Source organism: Mixophyes fleayi, chromosome 6 (assembly GCF_038048845.1).
Source record: "Mixophyes fleayi isolate aMixFle1 chromosome 6, aMixFle1.hap1, whole genome shotgun sequence".
Classification (NCBI taxonomy): Eukaryota; Metazoa; Chordata; class Amphibia; order Anura; family Limnodynastidae; genus Mixophyes; species Mixophyes fleayi.
Window position 1 is genome coordinate 119,036,970 of NC_134407.1, and position 20,551 is coordinate 119,057,520.

The following is a 20,551-nucleotide window of genomic DNA, read 5'->3' on the forward strand; positions in this document are numbered from 1 at the left end:
TTTGTTTATTTTTGTGTGAAATCTGTGAAGTTAACCCCCAATTTTAAACATTAAGGGGGGAATTCAATTCCCCCCGAAGTACAGCTGCGTTATAGATATTACCGTTATTACGGTAATAACCCAGCTTTGCGAGCAAAAAGCCGGCATTAGAACTACCGTAATAACGGTAATTAGGCGCACTATTACCATAATAACGGTAATAGTTTTAACGCGGCGGTACTTCTGGGGAATTGAATTCCCCCCTAATATATTAATTAGTGTAACTTGTTGTTCATTGTAGATCACTTTGGAAATGTGTAAATATTTGAGAATTGATCACATTCTTCAGCAGCCACATTGTACATAGTGTTTCCACAAAATAGTTTCTCTGTTTATGCATTATTTTGCAATCCTTTAGCGACCTAGATGAAAAAATAGTAAGTGTGGGTATAGAATATGAGCTGAAATGTGGGCCCCTTTACATTGTCCTGCTGTTGTTTCACAGTATATGATATTGCATAGTGTATCCTCTGTTCTCTGCACTATGGTGTATTCCATCTTAAAACCACAGTAATAGTAACTTAAATGCTATCAAATATATACAAACTGATTTTATTTTAATATTTACTGTGACTGACTTGTGAACATGTCACTAGTAGTAATGTGCTTTTTTAGCATTGATCATGAAGTCCTGTATGCCAGTTCACTAAATGTTGAAAGCTATAATGGAACCTTATTTGGAGCTTAAAAAAAAAGTTTGTTCTGTTCCCTAATTTGAAATCATGCAGCCACTTACAACAACATCATCATCATCTATTCATATAGCGCTACTAATTCCGCAGCGCAGAGAACTCTCTGATCAGTCCCTGCCCCCATTGGAGCTCACAGTCTAAATTCCCTAACATACTCACACAGAGAGAGAGATTAGGGTCAATTTGATAGCAGCTGTTATGCACGTCTTGTCGATATCCAATAATGATTGTCGAATCTCGATTTGTGCTTCCAAAGCACAAAGTAATTTATTATCCAAAAGTAGCAGAATAATTCAGGCGAAATAATAATAAGTACAGCCGTTACTTATCGCAGGCGCCCTGGATCCAGTGAACAGTCATTCATGTCTGAAGTCTGTGGTCAAAGAAGACTGGTCACTGGATTAAGAGCTCCTGCTTATATGCAGTCAGAAATACAGTAAAACAATGCAGATGATGTGGCTTGCTTCTATTGGTCCAGGTTTCAGGAAGGTCCAGGATGTTGCAGATCATAGGCCAGTTCAAACCAAAATATCCAAAGGTGGGGGTCATCTCTCCAGGGCATGTGCTCCGACTTTCCCGCCCAGAAGCCAGTTTCAACTAGTCTATTAGAATTTTATAGTCAGTATGACTTTAAACATGTATTCTCCAACATCGCTAACTAGAGTATGCAATGTGCGATCTCTTCGGCGATACAACCGGACAACTGCTGATGAATAGGGGATTAAAATGATACCAGACACATTTCCTATAACCTGAACCTTATGTTTTATTAACATGCATATAACTTATAATATTAAACATAAATACTACTATATTTTGACATAAATAACTGTGTTGCAACTACAATTAATGTGTACTAATTACAAATGTGTGTGTTTGTGCGAATGTGTGTAAAAACTGTTATTGCCACGTGTTGCTGGATACGCCCTTCCACACCGTAGCGTGCTCTATGCATCTTTTCAGACAAAGACTTTATCCAATTTGCTGACTTCGACACAGCCAATTAACCTAATAGTATGTTTTGGAGTCACATCACCCGTAGTATTACTATTGCAGCATTGTCTATTGGCAAACATAATTTTAATTATTTAAAATTCATGGCAAGCCAACTAATGAAATCCAGGAATAGTAGAGTAATCTGTAGGTTGAAAAAACTATATCAATAATCAGCTAGTTAGAAATTAATAATATGATTTTTCTATATATTAGCATAGAGATAGTCGTGTCCCACTTTCATAAGAAAGAACACACTACCTCATTCAGTAAGAATAGCAGGATCAGTAGTGCCAAAAGACATCTTTGTATTACCCTTAATAAAGAAGCAGACTCGTCTCTGAAATGTTAAGAATAAATCACAATCTTTACCACAAAATAAGTAATATTGCTTCTTGGGCAAATTACTTTTTGGCATGTGTTTCTGGCCTAATGATGTGGGGTGTCCATTGCCGTGTTTCTACCAAACAGAATAGTCGTGATGTCTCACTGGTGCTGTTTGTGTTACTCACAAAGAAGAGATGCTAAGGAAATATTGTAGTTAGTTTATAAATTCTACTTTATTTATATGGTGAGAACATATTACACAGTGCTGTTCAAGAAGGTGAAAATTGAATATACTACGGTGTCATATTTTGTTTCCAATACATTAAGATGGGTCTATGCACTGCATTTTAGAAAAGCCCTTACTGCAAGCAAGCAAAAAAAAAAAAGCAAAGAAATACTACCTTAGAAACTCCAGCACAGAAATGGTTGATTTCTGCCATCAGAACCCAGCTGTTTCCCAGGGCTTCAGACAGCAAGTAAGTCTGCCAAGATTGCGCCTGCTACCTACCTACCAGGCATAGATCTGGAAGATATTGAAGAGGGAGACTTGTAAACTGATACTGCAACCATAGATACATACCTAAAATGTAAACTGAGGAACTCTTTTTATAATTGATTCAACATATCATAACATCCTGTAAGGCAGAAGAAATCGTTGAACTTAGAACAGCTATGCAACTTGCCCACAGCAGGATTGTAGACCTGGAAAATTATGAAGAATGAAATGTGAAGCACCAACAAAACCAGACTCTATTTTCTCTAGTTGAGGGTTTAAATTCAGAGGCAAGCAAAATAAAACAAGAGAGAACCTCTTAGAAATAATCAAATTCAATTGATTTGGATATTGAGTGAACACCCTCACAATGTTGATAGATTTCTCTAAAGCCAGAAAGTACATCAACAGATGTCCCTAGAATTCATTGTAGAATTTATTTCCCACTTGAAAAAATATATGAATAAAGAAAGAAACATGAAATCCTTGATATATGAATGATTTGCTATACCTCCAGGCTTTCATGGTATACCTTCAGCAAAGGAAAACTTAAAACACCCCAACAAACTCAATGAAAATTAAAGACATCCTTTTCAGATTGTGGATTAAAATAATTTCTGGAAACCACAAACATCATGTGACACTAAAATCTCCAGAATTTTCGAACAACTAGAAATACTAGAAACCAACCTTGAAAACTGATAAACAAACTAATACACTACAAGAATTAAAAGGACCCTTCTGTATTGGATGAAATATATTCATCATATTCTGGTTTAAAATCTTCTGAATGCTGTAAATACAGTTATTGCCATCAAAGGTTAATAACAATAATTAAGCTAAAATTAATGATCTTTAAAAGGGCTTCCAGCCTGTATCCAGGATCTTTATTTATATTTATTTACTTTCTCATTGCTCATCTTATGACTGGCTAAAATGTCCTTCCTGCTTCTGGGGATACTTTAAAGTGGTTTGGCCCATGTTAGTCAAGTAGGTCTGCCTTTTCAGTCCATTTTTCATTAAGCTGATCTCTATATTGCAAATAGGATTTTTACTCACCGTAAAATCTGTTTCTCTGGCTCCATTGGGGGACACTGCAAGACATTGGGGTATAGTAGCTGGGACTAGGAATTAGGCACTTACACTTGTTTAATTCACACACTCCTCCCCTACTATGGCACTCCTCTCCTGCAGATACCTCCGTTTTGCATAACCAAGCATTTGAGAAAAAGACCAACAGGGCATAATTAGAACCTAACCATAACTGAACATAACATAACTATTTTCAGAGCAAGGGAGGGTACATTGTGTCCCCCAGTGGAGTCTGAGAAACAGATTTTACGATGAGCAAAATTCCTGTTTTCTTCTTCCTACCATTGGGGGACACTGCGAGATATTGGGGACATACCAAACCTGCCTCTAAGGGAGGGATTGCCCTGGAACGGCTGCTCGCAATACCACACGCGTCATGGTGCCGAAGCACAATGATGCGCCACCCAAGAAGCGCCAACAGTCCTGGTATAGAGCGAGTTTTTAAAGTCATAGGGACAGGCCGAGAGGACCGCATATAAGCCAACCGAATGCTTGAAGTAATGCAGCGGGCAAGTGACTGCTTGGAAGCTGGCCAGTCCTGCTTATGAGCAATGTAAAGGACAACAAGATCCATAGGGACATATTCAATTGTCCGCAGGATTGCCGAAAATCCCGCGGTCCGCGCAGGATTACCATTATTACGGTAATGCTGCACGGAAAAAACATTAATATGGTAATTTACTCGCTGGATTTCAGCTCGCAGCTTTGTGTGAAGCACCGCTCTATCCTCATGGAAAATTAAGAATGGGGCAAAGCAGCAGACTGCTCCCAGTTCTGAAACCCTACAAGTGGAAGCGATAGCCTGAAGGAACACGGTCTTCCAAGTAAGAGGGTGTAAATCACCGGAATCTAGTAGTTCACATGGGGCCAAGGTTAGTGCATTGAGGTCTCATGGTTCAACAGGATGAACTAAGGGGGGCCTGTGACAGGATGGATCGCCTATGCCACCCTGTCTGTTGTTGCTGGGAACTGGCTAGGCTTACTTTGCCACCATCCACTTTCGCTATTCCGAATACGCCCCTACTTCCGCAGTAGGAGAAACCTGCTGCCAACACTGGGCTCCTTTATGGCGCCAAGAATCACGTTCCTTCTAAATAACTGTTACTGCTAGTGTTCTCCCGTGCTGAAATCAGAAGGCCAACTTTTAATACTAAACAGTGCTTTTTTTTATACATATTTAAACACCGTCTCACTGGGTAAGCCAGCCCCCTCGAGGTCCGATCTATTTTTAGAATCGGGATGTAATCTGTTTACCAAAACATGGATTTACATGCAATGCAAAGCTAACAATATTTACACTTATCTGTGATATCCTAAAAACCTTGCTGTGATTCCCTGCATCTTATTTCAGAGGCAGGAAATTTATTAGCAAGTCAAAGGGTCTAATTAACATGAATCCTTTCTTCAAACAGTTGCAGAATACATATTCCCCAAAGAAAGGTACAACCCCCCAAACAAGCCATTTCCCCACATCACAATATACAAAAGACTTCCATTCACAAAGGCCTTTTTTTGTCAGATATATACATCAGAAATAAGGCATTTCCTCTAGAAAGGTTAAAACAGAAAAAACTAATTTTCTCCACTGGTCTCAGAATTAAAGATTTCCCTTACCAAACTATATACAATATCAAAAATAAGTGCATATGCAATTATATAAATAAGCAACCTGCGCTATTTCCTTTTAAATAAATAAGTTCTTTATAACTGATCCAGTCACAGGGCTGAACGTGAAGAACTCCCTGAAGGAATGTACCTCCTGAACATTCCTGAATCCCGCTAGCTTGCGCTGAAAATAAATGGAGAGCGCTGACACCTAAACCTTAAGGGGCCCAAGGCAGTGCCCCTTATCTAGGCCAGCCTGCAAGAAGGATAACCGTAAAGGGAGTCTAAAGTTGGATGTGTGAAAACCCTGGGATTCACACCAAAGGATGTATGCCTACCAGATACAATGGTATATGGCAAAGCTAGACGATCTAAAGAGTGGCAGAGTAAGAGGCCCTTGAACCAGAAGATCTGGCTGCATTGGTAGACTGAAGGGAAGCGCCACTGCCAGTCCCAGAATTTCCGAGAACCATGCCCTGCGAGGCCAATGAGGGGCTACCAGGATTGCGGGCTCTCTTTAACTTTTTGATCATCTGCGAGAGTATGGGTATTGGAGAAAACAGGTACACCAGTTGTAAGAGTCATGGAATTGTCATGGCATCGGTGAATCCAGCCTGAGGGTCTCTAGACTTCGAGCCGTATAGAGGAACCTGATCATTCAGTCTGTGCGCCATGAGGTCGATGTCTGACGTGCCCCAGTGCTCCACCAGGAGGGCGGGAATGAATATGGCCGATATACTTGACGCTCCAACCATACCAGGATCCTGGCTGTCTCCTGCATGGCCCTTACGCTGCAAGTTCCCCCTTGGTGATTCAGGTAGGCCGTGGCATTGTCTGAATCTGTAGAGTATTTCCTGACAGAAACCTATGGGCATGCGTCAACACCCTGTACACTGCTCTGAACTTCAGGACGTTGATTGGGATAGCCGCTTCCTGGAGTGACCAGAGACCCTGGAATCTTAGGTATCCTGTTACCTCGCCCCAAACATGGTTGGGGCGGGGTTGTAACCTTGGTTACAACAGACTTGCATCTGTTGTAATGCACCTTGGAGTCTGACTACTTTTGAACTATTTCAAAGTATAAGGAGAGGTCGAGAGTGGAATTGCGCAAACCGATCTGCCTCGAACACTGATACCATTGTTCCCAGAAGCTTCATACAACTGAGGAGAGAGACCTTGCTCCGTGCCAGGAATGACCTGGTCTTGCGCTGAAGTGAGAGGACCTTGTCCTCTGGTAGGTATACCGTCTGGGTCATAGTGTTGAAGATGAGGTCCAAGAAACGCATCTGCAGCGCCGGAATGAGCGAGGGTTTGAGTAGGTTCAGAACCCAGCTGTGTGCTTCTTTAAACTGAATGGAGATCTGGATGTGATGTGATGGGAGCGATGCTGATGGAGCCTTCAGAAGGAGGTCGTCCAGATAAGGAATTATCGTGTCGCAGAAGCCCCGCCATGTTCACCATTATTTTGGTGAAAACTCTGGGCTTGGTTGCTAGACTGAAGGGTAGGGCCCTGAATTGAAAATGAGAGTTCCTTATCGCGAAGCAGAGAAGACAATTGTGTCCCCTCTATATTGGTACATGGAAATAGGCATCTTTGATGTCCTATGGAAGCTAGGAACTCTCCCTGTTCCATTCCTGCCAGATGGAATGACAATCTGAAGGGACTCCATCCGAAATTTTTAAAGTCTGACTTTCTAGTTTACTGCATATTTAAAGTGTGTTGGAATGACCCATCCGGCTTGGGTACGAGGATGAGGTTGGAATAAAACCCTTGACCTCTTTCCTGCTGAGGGACCTGGACAATGACCCCAGCTGCCAGCATCTTTTGGATGGCCTCCTGAAGTGCCCTGCCCCTGATGGGACAATGGGGAAGGGCTGTGGAAATTGGACTAGGTCTATGACACAATCAGGACACAATTCCACGCACCCAAACATCTGTGGTGGATGTCTACCACTGACTCTGGAAATGAAGAAGACACCACTCCACCGCAGACTCCCCTGGAGGAAGTATGTCATGCTGCGGGCTTGTCATCTGGTGTCGTGGCTCCCCGCCTAACAGCGCCTCTGCCTCTACTATGCCCTCCGCTGGGGGCTGAGAATTGACCTCGCAATGCAGTACCCCAACCTCTTCCAAAGGAATGAAAGGACCGATAGAGTCCCTGTTGTGGTCCAGGGGAGCTGATGGGAAGGCACATACTTTTGCCTCCAGTGGCCACCTGGATAACCTTCTTTAACTCTGAACCATACATAATAATACCATCAAAAGGCAAGCCTTCTAATGTTTGATTTGAGTCAGCCATGAATCGCCGATCAGCGCATACTTTAGTATGGTTGTTGGCACTTCATAATGAGTAGCACGGTGGCGTAGTGGCTAGCACTTCTGCCTTACAGCACCAGGGTCATGAGTTCAATTCCCGACCATGGCCTTATCTGTGAGGAGTTTGTATGTTCTCCCCGTGTTTGCGTGGGTTTCCTCCTGGGTGCTTCGGTGTCCTCCCACACTCCAAAAACATACAGGTAGGTTAATTGGCTGCTAACAAATTGACCCTAGTCTCTCTGTCTCTGTCTGTGTGTGTGTGTTAGGGAATTTAGACTGTAAGCCCAAATGGGGCAGGGACTGATGTGAGTTCTCTGTACAGCGCTGCGGAATTAGTGGTGCTATATAAATAAATGGTGATGATTAATGAGAGTTATCACTGCTCTGTCCCCCTCTGCTAGTTGTCTAGGGTGGCTGCACAGATGTAATTTATGGTTAATCAGGATTTCTACACTGACCTAGTTTAAGTTTCATCTCTCCACACTCACTCTCCTCATTCTAACCGTACCACACCACCAGTAGCTACACAGAAATGCCAATGGTTGTTTAATGATGACTGAATAATGCTGCTGCTGCCTTACAGTAGCCATCTGCACTTTCCCCACCAGCAGCTACAGGTATTTCACTAACTTATGTACAGTGGGTGAAATATGTATTGAATACATCAACATTTTTCTCAGTAAATATATATTTAATGTGGCTATTTTAATGAAAGTTACATCAAATGTCATCAACAACCCTTGCAGTCCACACATGCAAGGAAAACAAACCATAGATGTCCATAAATTTAAGTTTTGTGTAATAATGTGAAATGACACAGGGAAAAAGTATTGAACACACGAAGAACGGGATGTGTAAAAAGGCATGGAAAGCCAAGATACCAGATGAAATTTATCAGTAATTAGTAAACAATCGTGCCAGCTGGTTCAGCCACAACTGATTGCCTATAAAAAGGTGTCTCATTATGAAGGTGTCGCGCAAGAAACATCTCATGATGGGTAAAAGCAAAGAGCTCTCTCAAGACCTTCTCTACCTTATTGTTGCAAAATATGCTGATGGCAATGGTTACAGAAGGATCTCTAAACTGCTGAATGTTCCAGTGAGCACTGTTGATGCCATAATCTGGAAGTGGAAAGAACATCATTTCACCATAAACCGGCCACAACCAGGTGCACCTCGCAAGATTTCTGACAGAGGCGTGAAAAAAATTATCAGAAGAGTTGTCCAAGAACCACTTGTGGATAGCTTCAGAAAGACCTGAAATTGGCAGGTACAATTGTTTGAAAGAAAACAATAAGTAATGCACTCAACCGCCATGGCCTGTATGCACGCTCTTCACGCAAGACTCCTTTGCTGAAGGAAAAAAACATGTTGAAATTAGTTTAAAGTCTGCTGCACAACATTTGGACAAGCCTGTGAAATACTGGGAGTATATAGTGTGGTCAGATGAGAGCAAAATTGAACTCTGGGCTCCATAATGCACACAATGTTTGGAGGAGAAATGGCACTGCACATCACCCCAAAAACACCATACTAACAGTGAAGTTTGGAGGTGGGAATATCATGGTGTGGGGCTGTTTTTCTGCACACAGTACTAGCATACTGCATGTGATTGAAGGAAGGATGAATGGAAAAATGTACCGAGACATTCTTGATAAAAATCTGCTGCCATCTACCAGGATGCTGAAGATGAAATGAGGGTGGACATTTCAGCAAGACAATGATCCCAAACACACAGCTAAGGGCACTCTCAATTGGTTTCAGAGAAAGAAAATAAAGCTGCTAGAATGACCCAGCCAATCACCTGACTTTAATCCAATTGAAATTCTATGGAAAAAACTAAAGATCAGAGTTTATAGAAAAATAAACTTCAAGAATTGAAGACTATTTACGTTGAAGAATGGGGCAAAATCACATCTGAGCAATGCATGCAACTAGTTTCTCCATACAGGAGGTGTCTTGAAGCTGTCATTACCAACAAAGGCTTTTGTGCAAAGTATTAAATAAATCAGGAAGCATGTTCAATACTTTTTCCCTGTGTCATTTCACATTATTACACACAACTTAATTTATGGACATCTATGGTTTGATTTCTTTGCATGTGTGGATTGCAAGGGTTGTTGCTGACATGTGCTGTAAATTTCATTACAGTAGCCACATTAAATATATATTTACTAAGACAAATCTTGATGTGTTCAGTACTTATTTCACCTGCTGTATCAAGTGTTCTTCAAACCGCTTAGATTATAAGCTCACTTGGGCAGAGAGATCTTTATCTTCGGTTTCATGTCATTGTATGTAATTTGGTTGCCATAATTCCTTCAGTGTACAGCACTGTGTAAAATTCCAGTGCATTATAAATAAATTATAATAATTATGTGTATAAGGTTGGCTAGTTACATTGTTACCATTTCCTGAAGCATTTCTGATGACCCACCAAAAAGTTAATTTGCAGAACAATAATTTGTGTGCCGGAATGTAAGACTAGTGTGCAGGTAAAGGGTCTACATCATGAGAATGTGTTTTTAAAAAATGCAAATTAAAACAAACTTTATAATTCTGTCAAAATGTATTTCACATTCTTAAAATACAACTGTAAATATAGAAAGACCCAAAACTAAAATATTCTCAATATGTGTGATCAAAATGTTTAGATATATAGTAATTGCTCACATGTGAAATATATTAATGAATTGCAGATGGGTTGTAAGTTGAAAATACACAATGCTATGGTAGTACTGGCCAATTTAGCTTAAAATATGTATCAAGCAAATGCTCTGACTATGTAGTTGTTGAGTTCACTTGAATAGAACCTGAGCATTTATGTATTTATCAATTTTTATAGTGCAAAATATTAGCATAACCTAAAAGTTCCAGTTCTCTTCACGCACACATTCTCAGTATACAGCTAATAAATTACTTACTCTGGTGTTTTTCATTATACCACAACTTAGCACTGTTACAACAGGTTTATAGAAGTCTGGAAACAACACATTCATTACTGCTGATCTAAGGTTATAACATTCTTCCTTATTGACATGAATACTTATTGCATATTAAAAAAAAAGAGCACATGTTGGTGGTTAAACTCCCTTGTGCTGTATAATTTGTGACGCTTGTACAGTAACTGGATGCTATAATAAATTCAATAGCTATATTCTGTTTTTATAATCGTTCATACTTTTACTAAAGAGCAGTCTCCTATTTTCTGTCCTATCTGTGATGGCTACCAGACATTGACCAATAATAGCATTGCTTGATCTCAAATTGATGCTGCTATATTTCTTTTTTCTTTCCCTTTTCCTTTTCAAAATGAGGGATGTTCAGATCAGGTTCTTTAGCCTGATGCACACATGGCCAAATGCAGGTCTATTTTCGTGAAACATCATTGGCCAAACTATAGGTTTAGTTGTTCATATTGAATGGTATGACTTCATGGAATACTGGTGCTGTCAGATGACTACTGCACACACAAGTCTTGTGGTCATCACCCAATACTTTTCCATGGCCGTTACAATAAAAATCTGAACATGTTTTTTTATTTTTCTGGCCAATCATTGGTGATCACTAAAGTCATGTATATGTGTCAATTTGTGGCTAATTTAAATTTGTAATTCGGCAACAGAAGTGACGTGCGACCATTTCTAGATTGTTTTTTCTGCCTCTTGAATTTATTTTGTCCTTTTACAAAGATATATTGTCTTTCCTTTACGTGTGATTTTTTTTTATTTTGGTTTCCCCTTCTATCTCTATCCAGGTTTGCAGGAGCATTTACACTCCGCCAAAGGATGTTCAACTTTGTACAAAACATTCAGTATTATATGATGTTTGAGGTGATGGAGCCAACGTGGCACGTTCTGGAGAAAAACCTAAAATCGGTGAGTAGCACTGCAAATAAGAGAGTCAATTACACTATTACTATTACTTCAAAACGCCACTAAACCTAAAATACAAGCTGATCTGCAGGGCCAGCCTCTTCTGTAGGCTCCATGCACAATATCTCTGCACATTAATGGAGCATGTGGGGGCTTTTTTTTTTTTTTATCAGTCACCACCGTAAATTGGTGATCATGACTGTATAACAATTCTCTCCGGAGAGAAATGGTGAAAGGAATCACCTTAAGAGATTGTTGATTGAGGCACTCCAGTCCCTTGGAAAATATTTATTTAAGAACAAACTTTTTATTGAAAATTTATTAAAAATTGATGTGCCAGATAACATCATAGTCGGCGAATATTAAAATAGAGAGGTGATGAAAAATAAAGATAAGTGATAGAAATAATTAAAAAATACCCTTCCGGGAAGCCGGTGGTCACAAAATTGTGACACTTATGATTTATTGGGAAAGATACCCATAATTGTGGACATTGTATCAGTGAGATTCAAAATAAACCAATTTATTGGGATTCAATTATATTCCCTATGTTCATCGATACATAGTATGTCACATATAGCCAGCAGGTGTGACCACCGGCTTCCCGGAAGGGTATTTTGAATTATTTCTATCACTTATCTTTATTTTTCATCACCTCTCTATTTTAATATTCGCCGACTATGATGTTATCTGGCACATCAGTTTTTAATAAATTTTCAATAAAGTTTGTTCTTAAATAAATATTTTCCAAGGGACTGGAGTGCCTCAATCAACAATCTCTTAAGGTGATTCCTTTCACCATTTCTTTCCTGATAGTTACTCTGGTTGTGAGAGCACCCCCTCATTTTGAATTTTATAAATAACTCTTAGATATAAATGATGAGGAAGTCCTAACCTTAGAGCGAGATGGATTTGCTTTTCTCTATAACAATTCTTTCCACCAGAATTAAAACTTTTTTTTTTTTTTTTCATTCTTATTCAGAAATAAAAACTTGCAAAGCCAACTGTCTGTCATTCACCAACCCCTGCAAGATTTTCCTGCAGTGATGAGACTCTCTTGTTGGGAGCCTTGTTGCTTTGGAACCCCTTTCTGCCAACCCACATTTTGCTTGGGCAGACTCTGTAGGACTCAATGCCCAGATGTTAATTAAATATTAAGAAAATATAAAATTTGAAGTTGGATTGCAACTTAAATATATACTATAGTATTTAATAAAGAAAACCTAATTTTAACTATTCATATTTTGAGCTTTACATATATCCTACTATGCAAGCATGTTAAATAAACTTAACATTTATGTACATATACGTGGTGAAAAGTGTTTGTTTTTTATAGAAATCTATAAGCCAATGTATTACAAGTAAATATTCCGAATGATTTTAAATCATCTCAGGTCACAAGCGCATCAAAAGTGCTGTGTGTAGCCAGCGTCTGTAAATTCAATTATTGACTTATATAATAGCTAAGCCCTGATCTTGACTCAAATGAAATACTGTGACGTGGGGTGACGCAGCCAGTAAAGACCACTATAGTTATACAATTGTATTTCCAAAAGAAACAAGATTCATTACAGGAAGCTAAAGTCTTCAGGAGAAAGACCATGTCTAAAATCAGAAATTCTGTGAATCTTATAAGAAGTGTGACATGATTTTTCATAAATATTTTTGTTTTAAATAAAATAAAACTAAAGAAGATCAACCTAATCCATAGATTGAGTCATTGGCCAGGAAATTGAACCACAGTCTAGTGCTACTTAGGACTTTCATGGAGTGCAACTAGTGAATTGATTTAATTGCAATGGACCAAGAATCCTCAGATGATTATACCTGGTTGCTGAGTGAAGTATGTGCCACAAAATGTAAAGAGTTTTTGAAATATGTCTTCCCACATTCCCAACAGGCTTCTAACATAGATGATGTCTTGAGCCACCACACAAGCTTCCTTGACAATTGTTTGAAGGACTGCATGCTTACCAACCCAGAGCTTCTCAAGATCTTCTCAAAACTTATGTCCGTGTGTGTTATGTTTACCAACTGCATGCAGGTCAGTGCCAGACCTTTACTTATCAACTTAGTCATTAGTAGTGCAAAGGTAATGCTGATCCCAATTGTAAAGCGCTACGGAATTTGCTGGCGCTATATAAATAAATGATGATGATCTGTGCCTTACTACAATGTTATGTTTGTACATAATTGGATATTTTGTTCCACAAGACCTAAAGACTTGGCACCTTCTACTCTAGTGTTGTCTGAATTTTATATAAGAGCTTATTAACCCTACAGCTTTTGTTTTACTGGCAGAATAATTTATGTAGTATATTAGATAACATTGTTCTGTGTCCCTTAGTACTACCCAAGACATATATTAGGGTTGTTACTTACAGTTAATTCCCCTTCTCTCATAGTCCATCAGGGGCAATATTAGCAGAGGAAAGTGATTTAGTTTTGTAACATTTTCAAAGTGCTATTGAATTTTTGATTACTTTTATCTAATGTTTCACTTATTTCTGTTTTTGATTTCTTATCAAAATGAAGGCTGAATTCCTGCTATGGTACTATACTAAAGCTTTTTTGGGGTGGGGGGGGTGTTCTATTCCAAGTCGAAACAGTTTCAGCAATGATTCTATCTCCTGTCTTAGACAGTGGTCTAAGACAGGAAACAAAAATCATCTGTTAATCCTTCAGAGAAATTCAGTTTTGTCCTATGAGGACACTGACCATGGGCAAAGAGGGACTTGGTAGGAGTTTGGCACTTAAATTTCCTTCACAAAGTATGAAACTCCTCTAACATCGGTATCCTCTCCCTGCAAGGACCTCCTTTTTTTTTTCTTTCTTTTTTTTTTCCCTGAGTCTCCACAGGTGTGCTTTTCAGGGCTACCATTTGGCAGGAAAGGATTTTATTTACTTCATTTAATCTCCTTTACAAATATGACCAGCCCCATCCAGACAGCCTTGTAAAAAGAGTTGAATGCCATAAGAGGGCTAAAGAGGTTCCCTTTTGGTGCCTCCTACGAACACCCCCCACTCCTTTATAAAGGAACCGGCTCTGGGGAGGTCCCAGTCATTGTTTCCACAGGTGCTGATGACAGTCAGACCCCACACTACTACCACGCCGTGCAACATGGGCGCGGCGTCAGGTAATAGTCAGTCCCCCCAACTACTAGGGCCTGCACCGAAGTACAGTGCCTTCAGTTTTAGGAAGATAAGTTAAGTTGGGTCTCCTGTATACAGAACCCCCTCACTACGCACAGTTAGGCTAATAGGGGTCTGTCCTCTAGACAGTTGTCATGTATAGTGCTGGGCCCTGGGGGAGTATGTAAAATCCCAGACAGCTTAACACATCCTCCTTCACAGCCTATCCTCACAGAGATTAGCCTGCCAGAGCTAACAGACTCTGGGAGCTCCAGCTCCTCCTCTATATATCTCGTGAGGGAAGTATTCGAGACAGGTTTCTGTGCAGGTTCTGCCTACACCCTCGTTGGTTGTGTTTGTCTGCAGGTTTAACTTTCCTTTTGTGTATCTGCCATTTTTATCCAATTTTATCTGTTATAAGGGAACAATTCCAGGGTTGAATCTGGAGGAGAGGTGTCTGTTCCATTTTATAGTTGTTCTAAATGTAACTCAAAATTTACCTTAGTGTGTAAAAATGCATAAGCATCTGATAACCCTGAGAGCCATGTGCCCTGCACGAACTTACACAGCTCAAAACACATTTCCATAAGGTATTCAAGAGAACCTCCTTTCTGCCTCCTCTGCTGAAACTATAGCAAACCAGTCCGTTCATCTGCGGTTTCTCAGTCAAGGGTCCTGTGGCCTGTATTGGCTCCACCCGATGAGCCATTTGGGACCCAAACTCTAGCGTAGTCAATCCTGAACCTTGTAGTAAAATAGTATTACACCGCACCAAGTAGACCATTATTGCTCACGTATAATGTATATTGGATACATTTTATATCTCCTATACTAGAGGGTGCACTCTCACACCATATTAGAATCAATATAAGACAAAAAGAAGGAAAAAGTGTGTTGGGATAGCGAGGCACTCAAATGGTCTTGAAATTAAAACTTTAATTTTTATTATTATCCATTAAAAAGTTCTCTGAGTATTTAGTCCATCCAAGGACCTATAGCGAAAATTGTTAAAAGGTGAAATATGAAATGATTAACTAAATTTGTTACTGTTAAGATAGGTAGTAACAAGGACTACCTAGCCGCGATGCCGCTCATATTACTATTTTATATAAATATAGATGAGACTGTCCTTTTTATATAGGTATAACCAGTACTCTATTTAATAAATCAATCTGACCGTATACAGCAACCAGTAGTGAGTTCTCGGATGTCTCCCAATATGTACAATGAGACAAATCCCTTAATATCTTTAGGGATTTTATTGTCTGTGGATGTCTCTATTTGCACTATATCTTATTCGGTTTTTATGCACTAAGGGAGATATACCCACTCATCATTAAATGAATCTTCTATCCATAGGACTATAGCATAAAAAGGAAAGTCCTATTCCAAATGTCATGAGATTTCTGTAACTCTCGTATAAGACTGAGGCTCAATTAATAGGTATCATACACTAATATTGTCAGCGCTGAACTAATATTGTGTAGCTAAAGTTCCATATTCAACAGAACCTGAGTTTGAGACAAATTGAATTACTTTATGGCATGTATTTAGGAGTGTGCAAGCAGGGTTAATGTATGAGAGTTCTGGTATACTCCCAAAGTCCCCTGCTTAGTACATTGTTCACAGACACATGTCACTCGAGCTCACTGTGTTAAGAATACAAATGTTCAGCTTTAACTCCGGAGTGATTCCCTTTATAAGGCGGACCTCTAAGAGAAAGCAAGCATGGATATGAAAAAATATGATATAGATTATATAATTGCTATCTATCAGCGAACGCCGCGTTCGCTGCTCTCCTGACCTGTTTACAATACTTACCAGCAATTACCGTATATACTCGAGTATAAGTCGACCCGAATATAAGCCGAGGCACCTAATTTTACCACAAAAAAATGGGAAAACTTATTGACTCGAGTATAAGCCTAGGGTGGGAAATGCTGCAGCTACTGATCAATACACGATGAAATTAAGTTATTAAATTGTAAGCATACTTGTTTTCTGTTTTGAAATTATTTATCCCTGTGTATTTATCTACCTATATATGTATATACTCAGCCACTTAATTTTGTTCAGCTTTTGTCAAGTAAACATTTGTATATTTAGCAGACACAAACAGAAGTTGAGCGTAAGTGGCTGAGTGTGACAATGGGCATTTCTTGTCTGTACAATTATCGCAGGAACACACTGTGCCTCTTTCTGTCATCTATATTGCATGCAAAGCTTTTTCCACTTGTGATTGGCTGATTAAAAAGAAGAAAATTTAAATAGGAAACATTCCAGTTTGGGAAAAAAAGAGAATGGGAAACTATTATGAAGTGCTTATTTTCTATGCTTACACCTTAGTAAAAAGAAAAACATACAAAAACTATTTATAGCCCCACAACCCAAAAATAATGCAATTGTTTTGTCAAATTATATGCTGTAAATGCAAATGATACAAACACAGATGCAGAGGTTTATAATCTCTAAGTTATCACCCACCTGGCTCTTTCATAGCTGTCCACTGTTAATATGGGTTTTGTATCCACTAACGACAGAAAAGCACATTAATAATAGGATGCATGTTTTCAAAAGAGCGCCTTCTCTCCATTTAATTGGTAACTTCTGCAGCGGAACGCATATGCGTGTGCTTTCCACTGACAGGAAGTTTGGCAGTTGGAACGCAAGTTTGCTTTCCAAATGCCGGACTTCCTGTCAGTGGAACGCATAGGAGTTCCATTGCGGAAGTTAACAGCGGCGGGATCGGAGAGCAAGTCGGAGAGATCGGCGGGATCAGGTAAGTCACTCGAGTATAAGCCGAGGAGGGCTTTTTCAGCACAAAAAAATGTGCTAAAAACTCGGCTTATACTCGAGTATATACGGTATATAATCAAACTGAGGCAGATATAGCACCATCTTTTTTCATATCCATGTTTGCTTTCTCTGGGGGGACACTGCTTACCATGGGTTGTGGAACGGAGCTCGGGAGTTGGCACCTAGCTAGTTAACTTTAGCACTGCTGACAGACCCCTCCCCTCTACAATCCCCCTGCCTCTTCCTCTTCCTGTCAGTTTTTTTTCTAGGTGCCCAAAGGAGTTGGGCTTGTTTAGAAACAGCTAGTGATTTATTTTTATTTATTTTTAATAACTTTAATTTTTCTTTTATTTTTAGACATAGTGTTAGATTAGGACAGAGCTGGGACTGTGTTCTATACATAGAGAACACACTCACAGAGACTGGGCAGCGGTGACCGGACTCTGTCAGAGAGAGCAGACTACTCTCAATGGCAGAGCATTAGTGGTCACAGTACAGAGTGACAAGCGGTCTCCCGGACCGCTGTCACTCTTGGAGGCTCCAACGATAACCGGCGCTGCCATTATAGGCATAGAGCGCTGCTTATCGCATTACCTCGCCAGCGGCCATGATGACGTCATCGGTCCGCGGAGGTGCACAGAAGGAAGAGGAGAGTCGGGGGCCATACCAAGATCCCCCCTTAGGAAAATAGGAGGGGGCATCAGGGTATTCAACGCTGCAGGAGACCTCTTCAAGGGGTCTCCATAACTCTGCCAGAAATAAGGATAAGAGGGGGCACTATCACAAAGCTCCCCTGCTCTGCAGCACAAGTGGTACAGTTTGGACTTCTGGCACCAAAAGAAGCCTGGGAAGGAACTTATCTTGGAGGGAGCAGGCACAACACTGCTGTTGGACTTCTCCCCTGAGAGGCCCCTTTGACTAAGTACCAAAACCTTTCTTTAACCATTTACAAACTGTATTTTGTGGTTACAAGAGGGAGGCTAGTAAGGATTATTGTATTTTCTTACTTGCACATATATCTTTTTATCTGTTACACACATACAAGTACAAGTTGGTTACTTGTTGTTTACTCTGTCTCTCTCAAAATTATCTAAGTGTGTTGGGTGTGCTTTTCCTTTTAAAATGTCAGAAAAGGGAAAAGGCTCTATGGCTAAATATTTTACATGTTCCAGATGTAAAGTTAAATTACCATGTGTGCAGAAAGACCCGTTGGCGCTCTGCTCAGTCTGCGAAGGAGAGGTCCACTCTGCGCAAACCCAGCTCCTTCCAGCCCCACTGACGGAGGAACCGGCCTGGGTGGCTTCCCTGACACAGTCGGTTTCCTCTTTAGCACAGATGATCTCCCAATCTACTCAATTGTTATCTAGTGTGGCAGCCTCTGTGAGTAATAATGCTATTACACCTGTGGGGCTCCCTGCTGCCACGGTTTCTACTGAAACGGCTATAGCAGGACCTTCCTCTTTGCTTACGGACCAGCCACCTGTATCCACAGAACCGGCATGGTCCTCAGCATTTATAAAGGGTTTGGACAGACTTAACCAGTTACTTGAATCCCCAAACCTGCCCCCAGTTAAAAGAAAGCGGCTTAGATCCGCTAATCCTCTCATGGTTCTTTCAGATTCGGAGGGATTTTCAGAAGAGGAAAGAGAATCAAATTTGGATTCTGACCAGGTTCAATCCTTGGAACAGGAAGAAAACACTAAATATCAGTTTATTGATGATTTGTTTTAGCGGTGAGGCAGGTGTTGGACCTCCCAGAAATGGAGGATCCTAGTCCTAGAGACAGAAGTCTCTTTAAGAAGGCCAAAAGGAAGGTTATTCGATTTCCCCCTTCTGTAGAACTCAGAGATATTGCAGAGGGAGCCTGGAAACAGCCTGATTAAAAAGTTCTCGGTTCCAAAGAGGTTCTCTTCCCTGTATCCATTACAGGAGGAGGACGTGGCTCGCTGAGAGGAAATTCCGAAAGTAGATACTTCAGTAGCCCGTTTGGCCCGACACACTCTCCTTCCAGCCCCGGGCTCAGCAACTCTGCAAGATACCACTGACCGCAGATTAGAATCTCAATTAAAATCTATATTTGTAGCAGCGGGTTCTTCCTTTAGACCCACTTTAGACCCACTTTTGCTTCAGCTTCACCCTAACTTTACATTTGAAAGAGGCATCAGGGTACATTTGAGGCGGCTCAGAGCACAGCATCTGTGTCCTCCTCTATTCAGGCTGCGTCCGTTTCAGCTAGAAGAACGTTATGGCTGAAATCCTGGGAAGGGGATTCAGAATCAAAGAAATCCATGGAATCCATTCCTTTTGCAGCAGCAGCTCTATTCGGCCCGGAATTGGATAATATGATTTCCCAGGCAACGGGGGGCAAAAGCACCTCTTTGCCGGTCCTCCCAGGTAGAGGCCGGGCCCCACGGTTTAGCTCCTTTCGGCAGTCCTTTCGGGGAACCTCCTTGCCCAGGGGACAGTCGTTTAAAGGTAGACAACCGAATTCTCGAGGCTCGTCTGTCAGAGGCAGGTCCTCGTTTGCAGCTAGGCGCCAGGCCTCCAAGACTCAGGAGAAGCCTGCGTCCTGACTGCCACTCTATTCTCCCAAGAGATGGCGCCGGTGGGGGGACGTCTCTCTTTTTCAGGAACAGTGGGCAGCGTCATCCCAAGACCCTTGGATTCGGGGCATTATATCAAGAGGGTACATGATAGATCTGCTGGGGCCAATACCACAGCTCTTCTTTGGAATCCTGCTATCCCGAGATCCACAAAGAGGACAGGCAATGCAGGCCTATGTCTCCTCTCCTTTCGCAAAGAGTCATTTACAGGGTCCTAGACAACCAGAAAAAGGAAGGCATTTTATTCAAATCTTTTTCTGGTTAAGAAGCCGGACGGATCCTTTCGACCCATTTTAAACCTAAAGAGCCTCAATGTGCACTTACGAGTGGACAAATTTCTTATGGAGTCCATGAGGTCGGTGATAAACGGCCTAGAGAAGGATCAGTTTATGGCGTCCATAGACATAAAGGACAGATACCTCCACGTTCCCATTTGGAGAAATCATCAGTCTCCTGAGGTTCACAGTGGGGAACTCCCACTATCAGTTTCGGTCTCTTCCCTTCGGCCTCTCCACAGCTCCAAGGGTCTTCACGAAGATCATGTCGGTGATGGCAGCGTGTCTTCACCTTAAGGGAGTTCAGGTCGT

At 40.8% G+C, this 20,551-nt stretch overlaps 1 protein-coding gene across 1 annotated transcript in view; it reads left to right on the forward strand.

The window, feature by feature from the left end:
- Positions 1 to 20,551, forward strand: part of TUBGCP2 (tubulin gamma complex component 2) — an 89,458-nt gene that overhangs the window by 62,355 nt on the left and 6,552 nt on the right. Inside the window, exons 14-15 of the mRNA XM_075217186.1 lie at positions 11,316 to 11,436; positions 13,334 to 13,477. Of these exons, the coding sequence (XP_075073287.1) occupies positions 11,316 to 11,436; positions 13,334 to 13,477 (265 nt within the window). The remainder of the gene's footprint in view (positions 1 to 11,315; positions 11,437 to 13,333; positions 13,478 to 20,551) is intronic.